The following is a 19,886-nucleotide window of genomic DNA, read 5'->3' as shown; positions in this document are numbered from 1 at the left end:
TAAACAAAATACGACGGCCAAAGCGCGATCCCGGAGGCTGTACACGACGATGCTGACGAAGTTTGACTGCGTGGTAATGGACGACGAAACCTACGTCAAAGCCGACTACAAGCAGCTTCCGGGACAGGAGTTTTATACGGCAAAAGGAAGGGGAAAGGTAGCAGATGTTTTCAAGCACATGAAACTGTCAAAGTTCGCAAAGAAATATCTGGTTTGGCAAGCCATCTGTACCTGTGGCTTGAAAAGCAGCATTTTCATAGCTTCCGGGACTGTCAACCAAGAAATTTACGTGAAAGAGTGTTTGAATAAACGTCTGCTGCCTTTCCTGAAGAAACACGGTTGTTCCGTACTGTTTTGGCCGGATTTGGCATCTTGCCATTACGGTAAAAAGGCCATGGAGTGGTACGCCGCCAACAACGTGCAGGTGGTTCCCAAGGACAAGAACCCTCCCAACACGCCAGAGCTCCGCCCAATTGAGAAATACTGGGCTATTGTCAAGCGGAACCTAAAGAAGACCAAAAAAACTGCTAAGGGCGAGCAGCAGTTCAAGGCAAACTGGCTTTCTGCGGCGAAGAAGGTGGACAAGGTGGCTGTACAAAATCTGATGGCAGGGGTCAAGCGTAAGGCCCGGCAATTCAGATTTGGAAAAGCGGAAGCCTAACTGAATATTTTTCCTGAATTTTATACTAATTGAACTTGAAAAAGAAATTTAATTTGATTTTTTAAATAAACGATTTCACCGATTTACACGCGTTTTCCCTTGACCAAATTTTGACCGTATCACCCTTTAAGGAAGCAGAAACTTTCAAAGTTTGCCAAGAAATACATGATTTGGCAAGCGATCTGCTCTTGTCGCAAACGGACTGCACCGTTCGTGACTACCGGGACTGTAAACGGGGAGATCTACCTCAAAGAGTGTCTACAGAAGCGTCTGCTTCCTCTGTTGAAGCAACACGAGGGTTCTACGATCTTCTGGCCGGATCTAGCTTCGTGCCACTATTCACATGTTGTTCTGGAGTGGTACTTTCGTACCCAAGAACATGAACCCCCCAACGCACCGGAACTTAGGCCCATCGAAAAATACTGGGCTATTATGAAACAGGCACTTCGGAAGCATCTCAAAGAGGTCAAATCTGACGAAGAAAGGAAAGCTTACTAATGTTTTTTCCGTAATGCAATTTGATGTGGGACACCCTTTAACAGGCATTTGAAGCGCGGCTTAAAAATGTAGTTTTTGAACTAAAAATCATCAAAATTAGTTGACATAGCAATTTCAAAGTACTGTCAAAATTCGAAATTACATCCAATAGCCATGAAATTTTGGTATTCAAAGTATGAGAAAGCTAGAAAAATTATAAAATACTAAAAATAACAAAGCTATGGGTTTTGTCCGGCCTCCGGCCACTATGGAGCTTCTCATCGATGGAAAAGCGTCTAGATTAAGCTTCTAAGGATTCTTAAATAAGATTCCAAAAAAAGCTTGCAGAAGCTTCCAGAAATTCTTTAAAAAAGCTACTGATGGAAGCTCATTACCCGTCGCTCCGCTCTTCTGACTAAAACAAACATGGTCAGGACAGTCAATCTGAGAAGCTACACAGTAAAAAGAGCATTTTTCTAAGGTTTAAAGTGTAGAATCCTATCGCCATAGAAACTGTCCGCCCTGTCCAGAGCTGTCATCTGATCACTCAACTCAATGCGCGCAATGTAATGATTTTCTGAAATATACAAAGTGAGAACCAAGCAAACACAAATTTGGCTTGTTTTTCACCCTCCGCAAGAGTAAAGCAGCGGAGAAGAGACGACATACACACACCCTGAAATCGAAAGCTCAATGTGTAGCCATCGCTCAGACGGCTCCGACGCAAAGAGCGTCACTCAGTGTAGGGTTGCAAATGGGAAACACAACAAAAAGACAAAATTCTTCTTTGTTATGCCCTTCTTCATCTCCTGTGCATGCAGTCGTGGTAAGCAAAGTCTGCAAAGAATTCAAAGAAGACATTAGCGCTGTGTACCGCTCATTGTGTGGATCGCTTTCTCACAGATTAGTTGGAGAAGAGTGTGCGAAGTAAATGGGAGAACCACCCACACTCTTTGTCGAGTGTTGTGAGATGCATGCACAAAGTTGCTTTGCTATCGCTCTGAGGTGCTTTCCAGCCCTGGACCTGTCGTCGCACGTTTACATCTTAACTGAGCTCCCATCACCACTGTTCCATTCTTCATCCGCAATCATAGGTCACTCACACTAGTATGGTAAACAGGGGTGTATCCAAGTTAACATCAAGTAGTTGTAAACTCTACATCCCTCCTCTGTTCCAAATGTTTGCCATAAAAATATGATTGTCAAATCGGACGCAGTTTCCCCAAACTTACACTGATAGGCAAAATAAAGTACCCACCTCATCATTTTTCAGGAACCCTTCCTTGTGAAACACCACCACTCACCACGCGGTGAGTGGTGGTGTTTGGTGAGACCGGATGGAATTCAACTTTGAAATCTGTGTTAGGGAAATCGCTTTTCGCAGGCAATCGATGATAATTTTAATTATAATATAAAATAGTGACATTTGAAAAAAATTAAAGTCTTAATTTTAACATATTCGTAGAAAAAATCTCTATCGATTGGTGTATTAAGAAATAAAATCCATCAACTTTGGATCGAAATCAGACCACTTTCATGCCACGAACGACTTTGGTTTTTGAAGACACACCCCCAATGTTGCCTTAAAGTACATGGTATGTTGGATTTACGCATATCTAGATAGAGCTGGAATTAGGCGTAACAGCTTTTGTAGACAATGACTTCTTTCGATGATTTTTAGGAATGCAAGGCACGCCAACGCAAACCAACATTACCGTCGGGTAGAGGAAGTCTACCTGATGGTGATGTTGATTTGCGTGGGCGAGCCTTGACTTTCAAGACATCATCGAGAGAAGCCATTGTTTACAAAAGCTGTTCCACCCTAATTCCAGCTCCATCTTGATATGGGAACTGACATCCGATTGATGACCTTAACAAATGTCCGAAAAATACTCTTTTACAAATTTATGGTGGTCCTGAAAAGGACTGTTTTGTCGTGATGGTTGAGTAATGCTGGGCAATTAGGGTGTTAAACAGAGATGAGGCTGGTGAGCTGTATATTGTTTGGAATGAGGGTGACGCGCTTGACATAGATGGCCCAGAGCGACTCACGAATAGCTACTGATTCCGATCAATACCGGTGCGGCTTCTGCCTCCTTCTACGGATGCTCATGTGGGCTGCAGCCAGGGCGTCACAATATCAGCTTCAATCGACAAAATGGATGCGACGAAGAGACTGCTGGCTTTCTTTTTCTGTTAAAGTCGAACAGCTTCGCAGCATTCTAGAACCTCAGTCGGCGTGCACAAACAAATGTTCAATCGCTTGTCTCTCTTTCTCCCGTCGCTCCATTGGTCTTCCTTTCAAGCTTCGTCGAAATGGATGAGCGAAAGAGCGCTCGACTTTGATAGTTTTCTCTTTCATGAAACACATCAACAGAGGTTTCATGACGTATATGACGGAAAATGAAATAACACATTTAAAGCATTTCTCACGTCAAAACACTTGAAGATTACACGTCATATTTCTAATTTATCTTCCATCCATATATTTATCTTAAAAAAATGATCGAAAACGGGACATAACGCATTTTAAACAAATTGAAAGAGCGGCGATAGAGTGTTCGTGAAAGGGGATTGAAAGCCATAATGAAGTTCGTTTAACTAGAAAATCGACGTTATTTACATTGAAAGCGATGAGCAAAGCAACGACGAGAAGTTCCACAGCCAGCCTTTCCTTCCAAGCGTCCTTCTTTTTTATTTTCGTTTCTTGCTGATAGTCTAGCTAGGCGTTATAGAAATGAAGCGTCGAACACGTATGTATGAGAGAAACAAAACACGAGTTCATTTTAGAGCTTCGAAATTGTAGAGCCCTGGCTGCAGCTCACTGTTTGCAGGTGGCCTTTCGTTGTGTACTGGAGTACAATGTTCAACGCCATGCGCCGAAAGCACTGCTGCTGATGCCGACGACCGGACATCACCACACACGGTGATTGGAACTGAATTCGATCAGCGGTTGAGGCCAGCCTTGGTAGCTAGCTGCTTGCGGGGAGCCTTTTGTTGTGTACTGGAAAACACCACCACTCATCCCGCGGTGATTGAATAAATACCGTTCGGTGAGACCGGATGGCATTCAACTTTGAAATCTGTGTTAGGGAAATCGTTTTTCGCAGGCAATCGGTGATAATTTTAATTATCAAAGCAACAGTTGCACATTCGTGCAATTTGCAATAGTGACCTTTTTGAAAAATGATAAAGTTTTAAATTGAACGGATGCGTAGAAATATTTCTGATCGATTGGTGGTAAAATTATTGAAATCGCTCCAGGGGCAACTGAGTTATTAAAGTTAAAAATCTTTCATGATTTTGTTACATGTTCCATTTTTGCTTTTCACAAAGTGTACACCTATATAGGAATCACAGACGTAGGCCTACCTCAAACGTGCCCACTTCAAAAATCGATATGTTTTCGATAAGTTTCCATTATGTTTTGATGTTTTGAAATGTTTTGAATGGAGAATGCAGTGATTTCGATAGCAATTCCCTTGTGTATCCGAAAATTGGTGGTTCGTGATGTGCAAAAACGGTGAATCGCACCGGGCTTTCGCTAGGAAGTACAGTATCAGCGAGGCAGCGGTTGGGAAAATTCTTCTAAAACTAAAAACGTTCGGATCAGTGATGGATCGCCCTGGCAGAGGCAGGAAGCGCAAAACGGATGCGAGAACGGACACCAAGATCATGCGCGATGTGAAGAAGAACCCGAAAGGAAACGACGGAATAATGACAGCAGTTTCCTACATCAACATCCTGCGGGAATATTTGGAGTGAGTGTTGCTTCTCAAAAAGGTACATGAGAAGACGTTTGAATCCGTGCAAGGTTTCAGTCAATACGCGGCATTCACCCCGACGGTCAATTTGAAGTGAAAACTTAAATTGAACGAAGTTTAAAAATTCGTTGCGAAGAGCATGGAAATTGGAAGTGGTTATCACAATAGGGGGAACCTTTTTCTTTTCGGCACTAAGCCGGGAATGTTTAACGGATTTTTGCCTGGATGATGGGCCATTCTCATCATCCGTAAGCATATAAAATTGATTGCTCAATTGAAGTTCATTAGAAGGGGGATCAAGCGATTGCGCTTTTCTTTTGCGCTTAGGCGCCATGGCGCACAGTGGGACGAAACTATTGAGTGTAGCATTTTTATGTCTTCTAAAATGTTTCTTCATTTTTAAAGTACTTTCATTGAGAAGCGAACATTTTTGATCAAGGGGGGTATACACTAAGATACAAAAAATAACTTTTTTATGTCTTGTTGAAATTGATGAACATCTATGGAAACATTGTAGATGAAGTCATTTTAAGAAACTTTGTCGAAGACGTCAATTTTCTATCCCTCAACTGGACGAAGTTATTGGGTGAAAACTTTTTAGATTGTATTTTTCGATTGTTTTAATGTTCAACAAAGTTGTAAGTGCTCTAAAAATGCACATTTTTGTTGAATGAAGCAAATTGCTATCTCTTCATGTAAAGGATTTACAAAAGTATTTATAATTTGTCAACACTAACTTTAAAGGGGTGTATCTGCAGGTTACCAGGTATTAGTGGCTAAACTCGACGTAATTGCGTTCAGCAACTTATACCCTACTGTTACTCATACAATTCATATGGGGATCGATCCAAGGGGATGCCTAATACATTTTTTTTTTAATAAAGTACCTCAATGTTTTGATACGTTTTGCTGTTTTCATGACCAAAGTGGGTTGTAGCTTGAACAAAGTTGTTTGGTATAGTATTCTCAATCTAAGTCCCAGTTTTGGTGAAATTTGAGCAATATTTGGATTTTTGGTAAGCAAATGAATAGGCTCGTTCCGTTTCACATACAAAATTTAAAATTCTCCAGCAAATCGAGATTATAACCAAATTCGTTCAAATTTTGCCCAGTTGTTAGGAACCAGAGTAAGCATTGAAAGAGCAGTGAGAAACCTACTCAAATGTAAACACTTCGAAAAATGGTCATGAAAATAGCAAAACGTAACAAAACGTTGAGGTACTTTTTAGAAAATTCATCATGCATCCCCTTGGATTCCCCTATGAATTGTATGAGTAACAGTAGACTAGAAGATGCTGAAGAGAGACACAGTTCGAAAAAGTAGTGTCAATTTCTGTTCAATATGATGCACATAAATGCGTTTACATTATATATCATGTAAAGTTCTGACACATTTCATGCAATTATTACCTTTGTAGTGATTTATTTTTTGCAGCAAAAATGTACAGTTTTAGAGCACTTACAACTTTGAAGAACATTGAAATAATTGTAAAATTCAAACTAAAAAGTTATGGTAAAAAACGGAGTACCCCCTGTACTACCGTTTGTACTTCATTTTCACCCTATAGCTTCGTCCACTTGACAGATGGAAAATTGACTAAAAACTAAAATCTTAAAATAACTTCATCTTCAATGTTTTCATAGATGATCATCAATTTCAACAAGACATAAAAAAGTTATTTTTTTATCTTAGTGTATACCCCCCTGTGTCAAGCACATACTTTACTACCTCTCCTTGTTACTTCAAGAGCAAATTTTCATTATGTCGTAAGTAACATTCGCACCAATTCGAGAAAAATAAAGTTTTGTTTTGATGACCGAAAAGTTATTCCAATTTCCAATTAAACACATATAATCTCATAGTGATAGCAATGTTTAACATATTTAGCCGGGTTTTAATCATACAAATGCAAATCGCTAGCTTTCATGCTAAAAAAAATGGTTTTTGAGTCAAAAGTTATTATACGTCGTTTGGTGGACCCTATTGTTACTTAAGTCAAAGTGTATTTACCAGGATATTCGGGAGAATTATCAATTACGTCTCCTTACGTGCAGCCCATTCATCATGTTAGGACCACCGAAATCATCTTAGCAACAAACAGTTCTATTTATTCAATTTAATAATGAGAAAGCGAAACGACGAACGTACACTTTTCACGGGTTTCTCAGCGCTGTTACTTAAGGCAAACGGCATCTCCATAGAAATCGGGTGACTTAAGTAACATCGAAAACTATTTTGATCGGAAGGTGATTACGTCAAAAAGCAATTTGACTGGTACATAATTTTAATAATGGGATGTGATCCTATATTCGGACAGTATATAGTGTAATAGCAGGAGCATCGATTGACACTGATAGCTCGACTTTGTTTACCTTTGTTACATTCGACGTAATGAAAATTTGCTCTTGACTTACAAGATCAAAATATCGGAATAATGTCCAATGATTTAATAATTCCGTAAACAAAATTGTATAGCAAAGTGAGTGGAAGCAACCTTGCATTTGACGTTTCCAAAATAAGATGTATCATTTGGCCCAACATTTTACTCGATGGTAAAATAGTTTCTCACAATGATTCCCTTTTGAGGAAGACCCCATCGTAAAGTTAAAACGAAATCAAACTAATGTTGAAACCATAGAAGACTATTTAGCCGTTGGGCTTTGATAACCAAGGTTGTAAATACTCATTTCAGCTAAAACAATGTTTTTCTAAATTATGAAATAATTAGATGCCATGATCAAATTTTAAATTGGTAGGATACAAGAAGAGGTTGCAAAGAATGTGTTTGACATATTAAACCTGTTTATTTCACTTCATGAGAGTCACAATCAGCGATTTTTCACAAACTCACTCACTCACTCACTCACTCACTCAGCGATCAGAAAATCGCTGATTGTGGCTCATAGAAAGCAAAATTTACAGGTTTTATGTTTCCAACGCATACTTTGTAACCTCTTCTTGTAAGTTACAAGTAAAACATGCCATCATACTATCTTTTGGTTTTATTATTCCGAAAAACATTATTTTAGCTGAAATGAGTATTTGCAACCTTGTTGATAACAATTACAGTCGTCCTTAAACATGTCTAGTTAACCTCATCGATGAGACGACGCTTTTTCCACTTTCCTGGAATAATCCATTTGGTGGATTTCCCAAGTTTCATTTCACAAACGTGCAGATAACCGAACAGCCAATACCTGGGTACCAATCAAACCACTCAAAATTCACAGCTGACTTACCTGACATGCGCAGACTTCGCCGAAGCCACCTTTGCCCAAAACCCGGTACATGCGAAATGTTTTGTAAGTAACCGGCTGTGCCTCCAACCACTTCCACTGTAAGTATCTGCAAAGAAGGAAAGCATCGGAAACGCAAAATTAATAACAGATTGATATCAAACGTACCGTGTGTGACAGGCTGTGGAAAATCTTTGATTGGATTCGATGGGTTTTACGATAAACAACAGTAGGTATCGGTACTTGTGGAAACATGTTTTCTCCGAAAAAAAAAATGAACCAAATCAATTTGTCCCAATCTGTCGGTACATTTAATGCCCAAAACGCTTCGCTACTCATTTCGATTTATGATGACGATGATTGTGCACAATTGCTTCCTCAAGTAGCAAAACGCACAAGTCACGGCGGCACAAATATTCTCGATTCCGAATGCATGACGGCGTTGTCATATAGCATTCGATATCCAAAGAGAGTGACAATACAGCAGCAGGTCGGTTACCATAGTCGGGAACGAAGATAAATGTCTGCTCAGCTATATAATCTGAAATTAATGAAGTGAAACATTGCTTCTGTTTGAGAGCTTGGTAAACGTAGCACATCCTGCACCACGTGATCGACGGCGGCGGGTGGTAGTTGGTGAAGTCCTCACAGGCACAAACACACGGATGCATAAATAAACGAATTTTCTTAAGGGACAAGATGAAGCGGAAGCGGCAAGCGATTTCTGAAAGCGTTAGCAACAATCGGCGTCGCAGAGAGTGGATATGTGTCCTGTTTCTGTCACGTGTGCGTTGCTGCTCGATATCGAGTTTGAGGTGCGGAAGGTGCGGTCTTGCGAGAGATACATAGTGCAAAGAAAATTGTTTACCAAACCAATTCCAACAGTGGCAGCGGGAAGTGGCTTTTCCCGTTGCGGGTCCAAGAGCGTCTTTATGTCACTCTCACGAATGGCGGAAACAGGTCAGTGAACAGTGTAACCACAGACAAACAGACTAACAATCTCTTACCAGAATATGGAGTTGTATGCGAAACCGCATTCAATATGCCATGCAAGGTGAATCAATTGTATGAAAACTGCGCTGCGGTGAATCAGCCAAATAATATTTAAATTGACCAAAACCGACTGTGCTTCGTCTGTTTGCCTGTGGTGTAACGCAAATATATAAATCCCCCGGGAGCTGAGACGGATCAGAAGAGATAGATGGATGGCACATAAAAAATGGATCAGGTCCTGAGACTGGCAGGAAGTTTGATTTGGTTTGCTCAGAAATTACGAATAAATGGATTAGGAATCCAGTCCATATATCATCGCAGTCTATCGTTGGATGTGTTTGCTCCATTTAGTAATATGTGATGTACACGGTCTTTTTGATGTTATCATTGGAAACATTCGAATCAAATATTTGGAGACCATTAGCTATCCCGTCCATAGCTATTATTTTCCGATGAGCCTTAAATGGATCCGACGTTCCGACCTATCAAATCTACTCGATCTGATATGAAAAAATCCTAAATTGGTAACATCCCACAGGGCTCAACAACCGTGCCGATGAAAGCTTCGGCGACCGATGTGAAATTCAACCTCAAAGATCCAGAAATGGCCACATCCCCTATGACACCAAAACCGGTGGTAAGCATCAGTGTGCAATCTACGCTCCCGATCATAAATTGCTGTCAACCTTTAAAAACATGTAAAAGTTTTCCACTCATATCACTGCCATTTTACGACCGATTTTCGATCTTTATAGGCAAGGTAATTTGAAAGGTTTTGACTGGAATTTTGTTTCGTAGTTAACTGGTTTAATATAATTTAACTAATCATGTTTTTATTAATGCATGCGTGAAGTTAACGATTTACATAGAAGGGGATGCTTAACGTCAAGGAAGGTTGACATGCTCGTTCCCAGGCAACCGTCGAAGAGCAATGCGGACAAACTTGCAGCCCATACAACAACTGCATACTCTAATGTAGAGTGAACCAAAGAACAATAAAGGGTCTTTAAGCAAGGAATATCTGAGAATTGTTTTGTGGCACGAAAAATGAAGCCCAGGCATGATCTTTAAAAGATAATCTCGTATCTAAAAGAATATCCAAATCCATAACTGTACATTCACGCTATAGAGATGTACCAGCGATATTGTAAACAAATGAGTCTACGGAGCGTTTACGAGCAAATCACTGAGCATTTGTCAGCATTCAAAGTCATACGATTTGTTGAGCACCATTTGCAAAAATTGTCAAGGAAGGAAATGTGCATCTTCTTGACAATTTATTACAAAGCAAAGTTTGAAGTCATCATCATACGAGAGCTTTAAACATTTTAGAAATAGGTTGAAGTCATTCAAGTACAGCAAGAATAAGAAAGGTTCCATATGCCTGCCCTATGGAACACGAGATGTGACAAATAATGCTTCTGATTTATAGGGTGTCCCAGAAACTATAAGCCTACTTTCAACTCACCACCATTTTTATCCCGATGAAATTTATCAGCTGTTCATCGATGTGTGTTGTTGTTTACTCATTGCTCAACAAGTTTGTGTAAGCAAAGTGCATTTTGACGTAGGATTTCAATTTACAAAAAAACCAAAATCGACCGCGTCACGACAAGTGGTCAGGTTTTGACCACTCATAACACTGTCAATAGCTGATGGATTTTAATTCTAAACAAGCCAATAGATTGGAAATTTTCTTACAAATCTGCTAAAATGAACACTTTATCAATTTTCAATAGGTCACTATTGAAAATTACACAAATGTTCGACTGTTGTAATGCTGATCAAAATGTACACTCATTGCCTACAAAAACCGCTTTCACTAACACAGATTTCATAATCGATTTCCATGTGTGGTAGTGTCTGGTCGGTCGTCATCATCATCATCAGCAGCAGCATCAGTGTTTTCGGCGCGTGGCGTTGAACATTGTTCTCCACAACGTACAGGCTTCCCACAAACAGCGAGCTGCAGCCCACATGAGCGTCCATTCACCGAAGAAGAAGGGAAACGCCACACCGCTACTGATCGGATTCAGTTGCTCGACGTGAGCCGCTGTCGACCAAGCGCGTCACTCTCGTTCCAAACAACATATACACTGTATATTATACAGTGTATCTCAAAATTGAACGTACAGCTGTCCTTCAATTTTAGAAAAACGGCTCTAAAAGCACAACATATAAAGATACGTTTTTAAATTTTTGGCTGCTAAGTCATCATACATTTTTCAATTATTGGTAAAGTATTGGTCATTTTTGGATGAATTTATAAAAAGTTAGAGCTATTTCAGAAGAACGCTTTTTTCTTGAAAATCCTTATTTTCTTGAAATTACATGAACCTAGCTTTTAGAAATTTTGCTCTTTTTTAGTCCCATTAAAGATCATTCATATGCCACTAATCTTACTGAAATTCGTCCACCAGGTAAATAGTTGAAAATCGAGTCGATGCATGTACTATTTTTGCATTAGTATAATTGGTGAGGCTTCGATTGGCAGACGGCGAGGCGAGCACTTCTCCATAAAAGCAGCACCAGTGCCCCAACCGGACTCATTCAATCGGTAGGCTGCAACCGCTTTGGCCAGCTGAGGGTTTTTCTGAGTTTACCTCACTGCGGCTTTAAGTGATCTGCAATCCCCATCCAGCGTACCCGGACGCTGCCACATTCCGTGGCGGATCTGCTCGACGGACGGTGAGGAACGCATATTCCGTGGCCGACGAACGGTGAGCAGTACGCTTCGGCCAGCTGAGGGTTTCCTTGAGTTTACCTCCTGGCCCCAAAGCGATCTGCAATCACAACCCAGACACCCAGTAAGGCTCCCTTGGACTTGAGACATCCCACACCTGACACCATGGAGCACCACCATTTTGTGAAGGCACCCGACAGGCCCGCCGAAAATCACGACACTTACCGAGGCCAACCAGCATCGCCCACACGCAAAACACCATCTGAGATCACTTCCGTTGGGACATCCCTGTCCTGGGTGGGGCTCTGTCTTATTCTGGACACAGCGAACTGTCAGGCAGCAACTCTAGTTAGACGCAAGCCTCCCACTTGTTTTGATATCAGCGAGCTGGAAGACTTGAGCTGTCCCTCCGAGGACGTTACCACCAGCAGACACCTAGTTCCTGCTCTACCAGTACTCGTCAACTTTATCCTCCAGTGGAAGGTGAACGGTTTCCTGAACCACCTCGGCGACTCGGAGATGCTCTGCCCCTGCAATCCACCCTGGGTGATAGCTCTCCAAGAAGTTAACAAGGTGACGGTAGACCAGATGGGATCGTTCGCTTACCGAAAAATACGCCTCAGCAATTTTCCGGTAAGCGAAGGTAGCAATTTTCACCACTCCGTAGCCATTGGTGTTCTAAGGAGCATACCTTTTAACGAGTTTGACCTGGGAACTGATCTTCCCATAGTTGCTGTTCAATTGGAGAAGCCGGAAAACATTGCGATTACCTGTGCATACCTGCCATGTGGGAGAACGTTTGCAACAAAATCTGTCAAATAAAATCACCGGCGTTTTCAGCAAGCTATTCGAACCATGGATGTTTGTCGGAGACCTCAATGGGCATCATCCAACTTGGGGCTGTCCTCGTCCGGATCCTAGAGGAAGCATCCTAATGGACCTACTCGATCAACCATGGAAACCCAACATTCTTCAACGGACGTCACGCCACGGCTATCGACAGCTTTCGTCAGCCACGGCCCCAGAAGTCACTAAAAGGCTTCGCTGGCGGTACGACGAGGCTGACTGGGATGGGTATCAGGGGACAATTCTGTCCCTGATCCTCGAGCGCAATCCGTTAACCATCCCGGATGTTTCTAAGTTGGTGTTAGATGCTGCATCCGCTACCATACCAAAGACCAGTAGCCTACCTGGACGAAAAGCCCTCCGTTGGTGGAGTGAAGACACCAAAAAAAGCCGTTAAAGCCCGCCGGAAAGCTCTACGGAAACTCAGGCGAACCCCGAGAGATGACCCAAACAGGGAAGAGCTACTAACCCGGTACCGTGCACTGCATATTCAATGCAGAAAACAAGTGAGAAGTGCAAAGCTAAACAGTTGGTCTGGTTTCCTTGAAAGCATCAACGCCTCCCAGTCCTCTGCCGATCTCTGGAGCAGGGTTAATGCTCTCAGCGATAAACGGCACTCGACGCCATTACATGTACAAGCTAACGGAGTTGCCATCTCCGAACCGGCAGCCGTCGCCGAAGAACTCGGAGGGTATTTCGGTTACGATAGCCACTTTCAGCGGTTGGAAAAGCCTACCCGTACATCAGTCGCTGAGTTCAGCATCCCGCCTGACACGGACAACCTCGAGATCAACGAGCCTTTCTCCTGGGAGGAACTCCAGCACGTACTAAGCCGCAGCAACGGCAAATCTGCGGGACCTGACGATCTCGGGTATCCACTTTTAAAAAAGCTGCCCCTTGAGATGCTCAACCAACTCTGGGTCTCGGATACCTACCCGACGCTGTGGAAGGAGAGTCTCGTCGTGGCCATCCCGAAGGCAAACAAAAAAGACAGGGACACATCTAAGTTCCGGCCGATCGCTGTCACATCCTGCATGGCCAAGGTATTCGAACGGATGGTGAACCGTCGACTCAAAATGTTCCTTGAGACCAACAGCTGCTCGACCACCGACAACATGCCTTTCGACAAGGTTTCGGTACGTCCACGTACTTTGCCACTATGGGGGACGTCCTCAAGGAAGCTTACGACCAGGAACACCACGTTGAAATCATCAGTCGTCCTGCAAAAACTTACAAACTGGGGCTTGAAGGGGTATATGATGCATTTCATAAAAAACTTCTTGACCGACCGGTCATTCCGTGTATTGGTGGGGATCACGCGGTCGAAAAGTTTCAGCGAGGAGACCGGAGTCCCTCAAGGCTCCGTTATCGCAGTCATGTTGTTTCTGGTGGCAATGAACGGGGTATTTTACCGGATATCTGGGCGCATTTACATATTTGTTTATGCTGACGATGTGCTGATTGTGGCCACCGGTCCTACACAGATCCGAACCCTACGGCAAGCGCAAGCGACTGTCTCTGCCGTCGTCAAATGGACCGACTCGATGGGTTTCCAGCTGTCCGCCAGGAAGAGCACCCGATGCCACGTATGTCCGTCTCATCACCGAGTCAGCAGTTCGCGTCCTCGGCGTACTGATCGACCGAACGCTCTCCTTCGACCAGCATTTCCAACAGGTCAAAAAGGACTGCCGCAGTAGACTCAACCTCGTAAAAACGATCTCTCGGCCCAACCGATCCAACAACCGCGATGTTCGGTAGGTTGCTTTACGGGACGGAAATTACTTGTATCGCTTCCGAGAAGCTGGTTAGAACCCTAGCACCGGTCTACAATAGCTCCATCCGCATCATATCTGGTCTCCTGCCATCCACTACAGCAGAGGCCGCATGCATCGAAGCGGGTCTTCTTCCTTTCCGGTGCTGCTTAAACGCAAATATTGCCACAAAAGCCACCGCCTTTTCCGCCAAGACCTCCGGAAACAATAGGATCTTTCTCCTGCACGAGGGGAACAGAGTCCTCCGCACGGCCGCCGACATCGACCTCCCCCCAGTGGCCAAAGTCCATTAGCATGCAGAGAAAAGTTGGCACTCTTCACGTATCCAATTGGACAATCGGATCAAGAACCGCTTCAAAGCAGGGGATGCATCCGTGATTTTTGCGCAGATCGGTCACCGAGTTACTTGGGTCCAACTATGCCGACCACGTACACCGGTACACCGGACGGCTCCCGATCGATAAACGGAGTAGGTATCGGGATTTTTGGAGACGGTATTGCTGAAAGCAGCAGTCTTCCTCCACAGTGCTCGGTTTTCTCGGCCGAGGCTGCAGCGATCTTCCGTGCCACTACGACGCCAGCCAACAAACCGATACTTATATTAACCGACTCACACAGCGTCGTTAAAGCGATCACCTCGGAAGCACCAAAACACCCATGGGTCCAGGCGATTATCAAGTACGCCCCACCGAACAACGTGTACACATGGATTCCCGGACACTGCGGAGTGCCAGGTAACGAGTCTGCTGATCACCTTGCCGGAGCTGGGACATCGGGTCCCAGACTCAACGACAAGGTACCCCTACAGGACGTCAGACGGTGGATCATGTGGACCATTCGAGCGGCATGGGAGGCCGAGTGGTTCCGCAACAGAACTGCCTTCATCCACAAAGTCGACCCTTTGACTGAACCATGGAGCGAACTGGACAACCTGAGGGATCAACGCGTGATTTCGCGGCTTCGGGCACACCAAACTCTACTATAACTATGTTGGCCTGCCGTTCCGCAGAAGCTGCATCATCTGTGGGGTACCTTACACCGTCGAACACATCATGTGCAACTGCCCGGAGTTCCAAAATCTTCGGGAGTCACTCTGCCTAACTTCCAGCATCAGCGATCTGCTCGGGAATGATACTTCGGCCTCGGCAGCACTAGTAATCTTCTTAAAAGAAGCCAAAATCTACCACTTGGTATAGCAGGAATTTCTTTCGGCCGTCGGGACATCTCAGCTGGCTGGATTTCCCCTATTGGACCCAGGTCAGCTGAGCTCTGTTTTGTTAGGATTATTCGTTTGTAGCTTGTTTTAAATCATTTTGTTTTCTGTTGTTCCTCTGTTTCACTATTTTATATATTGTTATTTTTTCCATATAGGTTGAAGAGCCAGCAACCAAAGGTATTTACAAAATGTTAATATACCATGTATTTAGAGGTTACTCACTCTGAGGCATCCCCTTTCTCCGGAGATGAACTAGCCATAGGCTAAAAATCTCCTTAATAAAAAAACATTAGTATAATTGTGTGACAAGTAGGGGAAACAGCCCTATTGTTGCGGTACGTCTCCATACACAACAATAGGCTTCTAACGCTGCTAACGTACCGGAACAATAGGACTGTTGCCCCTACTACCATCAGAGGGAAGTTGCGATATTTTCCAACCCGAAAAATTCCTAGACCGGACCGGGAGTCGAACCCAGTCACCTCCAGCATGGTCTTGTTTTGTAGCTGCGCCATTCACGACTGAGCTAAGGGAGAATATGTAGCCAGATAATGTACCGATAAATAATCTTATTCACCATATTGGTGGGTCGCGAGTTTATGAAATTTCCCAAAGTGGTTCGCAATCAATGAAAGTAGGATGTAAACCTTGTTTTCACGAACGAGCACTGATAAGATGACCGCGGGATCCACGCGAAAGCATGGTAATTTCGAAGAATAGCTTAAAATTTTCATCTTCTAAAAGGTAAAAGATTCCATCCCAAATCCGGAGCAATTCGAGATTTGAGCGTAATTGCGTTTGTAAACAAACGTTTCAATCACCGATTTCTCGCGAATAAAAGCTCAATCTCGCAAACAAACTACACTCAATCATAGAGGAATCATTTATCTACCTCATTGTACTGTTAGTTTTCAAGATTGTGCTTTTATTCGCAAGAAATCAGCGATTAACGTGTTTGTTTTCAAACGCAATTACGCCCAAATCTCGAATCGGTCTGAAAATGTCAGCATCGTTTTCCAGCCCTTGTAACCGGGGGAATCGATTTTGGGAAACCATTCAAGCAGAACACCGTTCACTGGGCGTTGTTGCCGGTGGGCGGATTTTCAGATATTCACCCCCTATTGATCCACTTTGGTTAATTAGCTGGGGAATAATTCCGACATCAAAAGCCGCTGCCAATTTCGAGGAATAGAACTGCGGCAAAGGACTATGCTTATTGATGGGAAAACATCATTTGCACAACACATGAATAATGAGATTGGGAACAGTTAATTTGCGTAACTCTGCTCACTTGAATGCGAGGGCATAAAGGTGATGGGAAAAATTTCCCAAATGTCGAAATGATAATATTTACTTTGGATCTTGCACGTTTACACAATGAGACGTGTGCTGCCAAGGATGAGATGATGGCAGGCAAAAGGTAGGCAGCGTTTTCAGTGCAGAGGGATGATGATGTAAAGCTTTTAACATGCACGATTAAATTATGTTGATTTTGGGTATTGTTCTTGTTCTTACATGAAGTGTGAGAACGTAACGTGTGGGCAATTCTTGAAAATTGAACAATATGAGTGTGACTATATAAATATTGACACATCGTTAATCTATTACTGCAAGGGATTGAGTGTTGGCATCGATGTGATGACAAATTTAAAATACTTAGCTGAATGAGGCTAAGTATTATTACAACAGAACTGGTAGTGAGTATGTGATATAATAGCAGGGCTGGTAGCAATCACTGCTGTTAAAAATAGTGAATTTAGTGACCATTTTGATGAGCACAATTTCATAAAGTTTGTGGGAGAAAACGAATCCGGAGCATAAGTCCTTGGATTTTTTTTTTTTTTGAAAATACTAAAGGAGGATTATAATGAAGTCTGAGAAGAACTCCAGGACATCTTCACAGGAATTCGGAAAATGAATTCAGGAGAGTTTGCCAAACAAATTATGAGAACAAATCTAAGGAATTTGTGAGTAAAAATGCCAATTAATTCTTAGGAGACTTTCTATGTGAGTAGAATTCCAAGGGAAGGAGTGAGATTGAAAAGGAAATCTGAAATGAATTCAAAGAATATTCGGAGAATCTTTCGAAAGAGTTTCTTATTGTGGAGAATTCCAAGGAAAACTAAAATAAAATTGAATTCGGAGGATAGCTTCACCAAAATTTTGAGAAATATTTCAATGGAAATCTCCGTAGAATATGCAATGGACTATTTTGAGGTTTTCAGAACTACTTGAAAGTTCCCAATTTTTTCCTGAATTTAATGAAACTGCCTTGAAGTTCTTTTGTAGTTTGATAAACTAGCCTGAGACTCACACTACTTCTCATCAAATTCTTAAACTTCCCTGAATTTTTTAGGACTTCCTAAAGTTTCCTAAATTTTTTCAATGATCATGGATCTCCTCTAAACGTTTAACAATTCGCTGAAGTTCTCTAAACTTTTTTAAAATTTATGTGACTTCTCTAATGTTAACGGAACTGCTCTGAGGTTCTTTGTTCTTTTCTGAAATTCTCAAAACTTCTCTAAAGTTTTAGCAGCTCTCATGAATCTTGTTGTATTGCGCTGAATTTAATTGAACCGCCCTAAAAAATGTTTAAGCTTCAGTGAGCTTCTGAACGTACGCGAAGACCTCAATTAACGTTTTAACGTCTCTGAAGTTATCTGAAAATCTGGGAACTGCTTTAAACTTCCCACTAATTTTCTGAAACTAAAGGAACTGGCCCCCCCAATGTTCATAAAAAATCCTGAAGGTCGCGTTTCTCTCCTTAAACTCTTTAGATTTCTACAAAGTTCTCGAAATGTTTGTGAAGACCACAGTCGTTCTGTGAAGTTTTCGAAGTTTTTCTAAATTTCTGGAACTTTTGTGCTACCGCAATTTTCATGGAAGTAGAACGAAATAATTAATGTAGTTCTATGATTTTCATTGAAGTTCTCAAGATTTTTTTGAAGTTCACTTCCCTTAAATTATCGACACTTATTTAAAACTTCTTCTATAGTCTAGACTTTCCTGGTGTTATTTAAACTGCCTAAAGGATTATTGAATTTCCTTAAAGTTCTCTAGACTGCCCTGAATTTTCAGTATTTTTTCAAGAATCCGCAACTTTACTGAAATTCAATTATTTGCCTTGAAGTTTCGACAATTTCCCTTAAGTATTACATCCATTAAAAACGGTCCCTAATTTTCCCTGAACTTATCAGTGGGTACCTGAAGTTCTCTTAATTTGTTTAATAATCCGGCAATTGGTTTGATATATATTCATAATTCCTTGAGTTTCTCGCAACTTCTTTAAGGTTTTTACAACTTCCTTGAATCTGTCTTTGATTCTATAATCTGTCTTGATGTTCTCGAAGCTTCCCTAAAACTTTCAATTCTATTGAAGATTTCGGTTCTGCTGCTCGGAAATAAATGGAATTCCCGTAAAAATCTTTAAATTTCCCTGAAATTCTCAGAACTTCTGTGAAGTTTCTGAAATGTTTCTGAAGTTTTCATAAATTCTTTGAAGGACTCTGTACTTCCCTGAAATTCTCGGAACATCTTAAGGGTCCTTGATTTTTTTTTCAGCATATCATGGAACTGTCTTGAATTTTTCTAAATTTTTCGATCATAGATATTCAAATTGCTCCAAAAGTCTGGACTAAAGCTACGGAAACTCCTCTTAAGGTCTGAAATTCCCCAAAAAAACCTCTAGATCTAGCTTTTAGGTACTTAGAAATTCTTTAAAAAAAATTGCACAATACCCCTCACGTTTTCTATATTTTTAAAGTTCGCTTGACACCTGTGAAGTTCTCTGATATTCTAGGAACTTCATAAAAGGTCCCGAAAATTTTCGGATGCTAAAAGAACCGCTTTGAGGTTCTTAAAGCTTCCAGTAAGTTCCCCATATTTTCAGCGTATTAACTTCCCTTATGTTCCCGCAGTTTGTTTATGGAGCTTCACTGAAATTCTCAGCATTTCCTTTCATTGCTCATTAATTCGCCAAAGTTCCTATGAACTTGAAATAAATCATGTATTTTTTTCCTTGATTCTGGCACTTTGAAAATTTTCAATATCTTGAACTTGTACATGCAATACGAAACTTCAAGATATTGAATAATTTTAGATCTTTGAATTACTCAAATTGGGAAAGTTTTTTACAACTTTATTAAGTGAGAAATTAAGTAAGTGATAAACTTCAACATTCAATGGATTTGATTGTAAAGCTGTTTCTTTAAAACTGATTGACATGTCTTAAAAACGT

General features: G+C 41.7%; 1 protein-coding gene across 1 annotated transcript in view; it reads right to left on the bottom strand.

Annotated features, from left to right (window-relative positions):
• Nucleotides 1-19,886, bottom strand: part of Gprk2 (G protein-coupled receptor kinase 2) — a 295,638-nt gene that overhangs the window by 37,614 nt on the left and 238,138 nt on the right. Inside the window, exon 8 of the mRNA XM_065222482.1 lies at nucleotides 8,143-8,248. Coding sequence (XP_065078554.1) covers nucleotides 8,143-8,248 — 106 coding nt within the window. The remainder of the gene's footprint in view (nucleotides 1-8,142; nucleotides 8,249-19,886) is intronic.

This window comes from Ochlerotatus camptorhynchus, unplaced genomic scaffold (genome assembly GCF_037179485.1).
Source record: "Ochlerotatus camptorhynchus isolate MF236.1 unplaced genomic scaffold, CSIRO-AGI_Acam_v1.1 ptg000170l, whole genome shotgun sequence".
NCBI classification, from domain to species: Eukaryota; Metazoa; Arthropoda; class Insecta; order Diptera; family Culicidae; genus Ochlerotatus; species Ochlerotatus camptorhynchus.
Note: the sequence above shows the minus strand (reverse complement) of the source record. Positions and strands in the feature narration are given on the sequence as shown.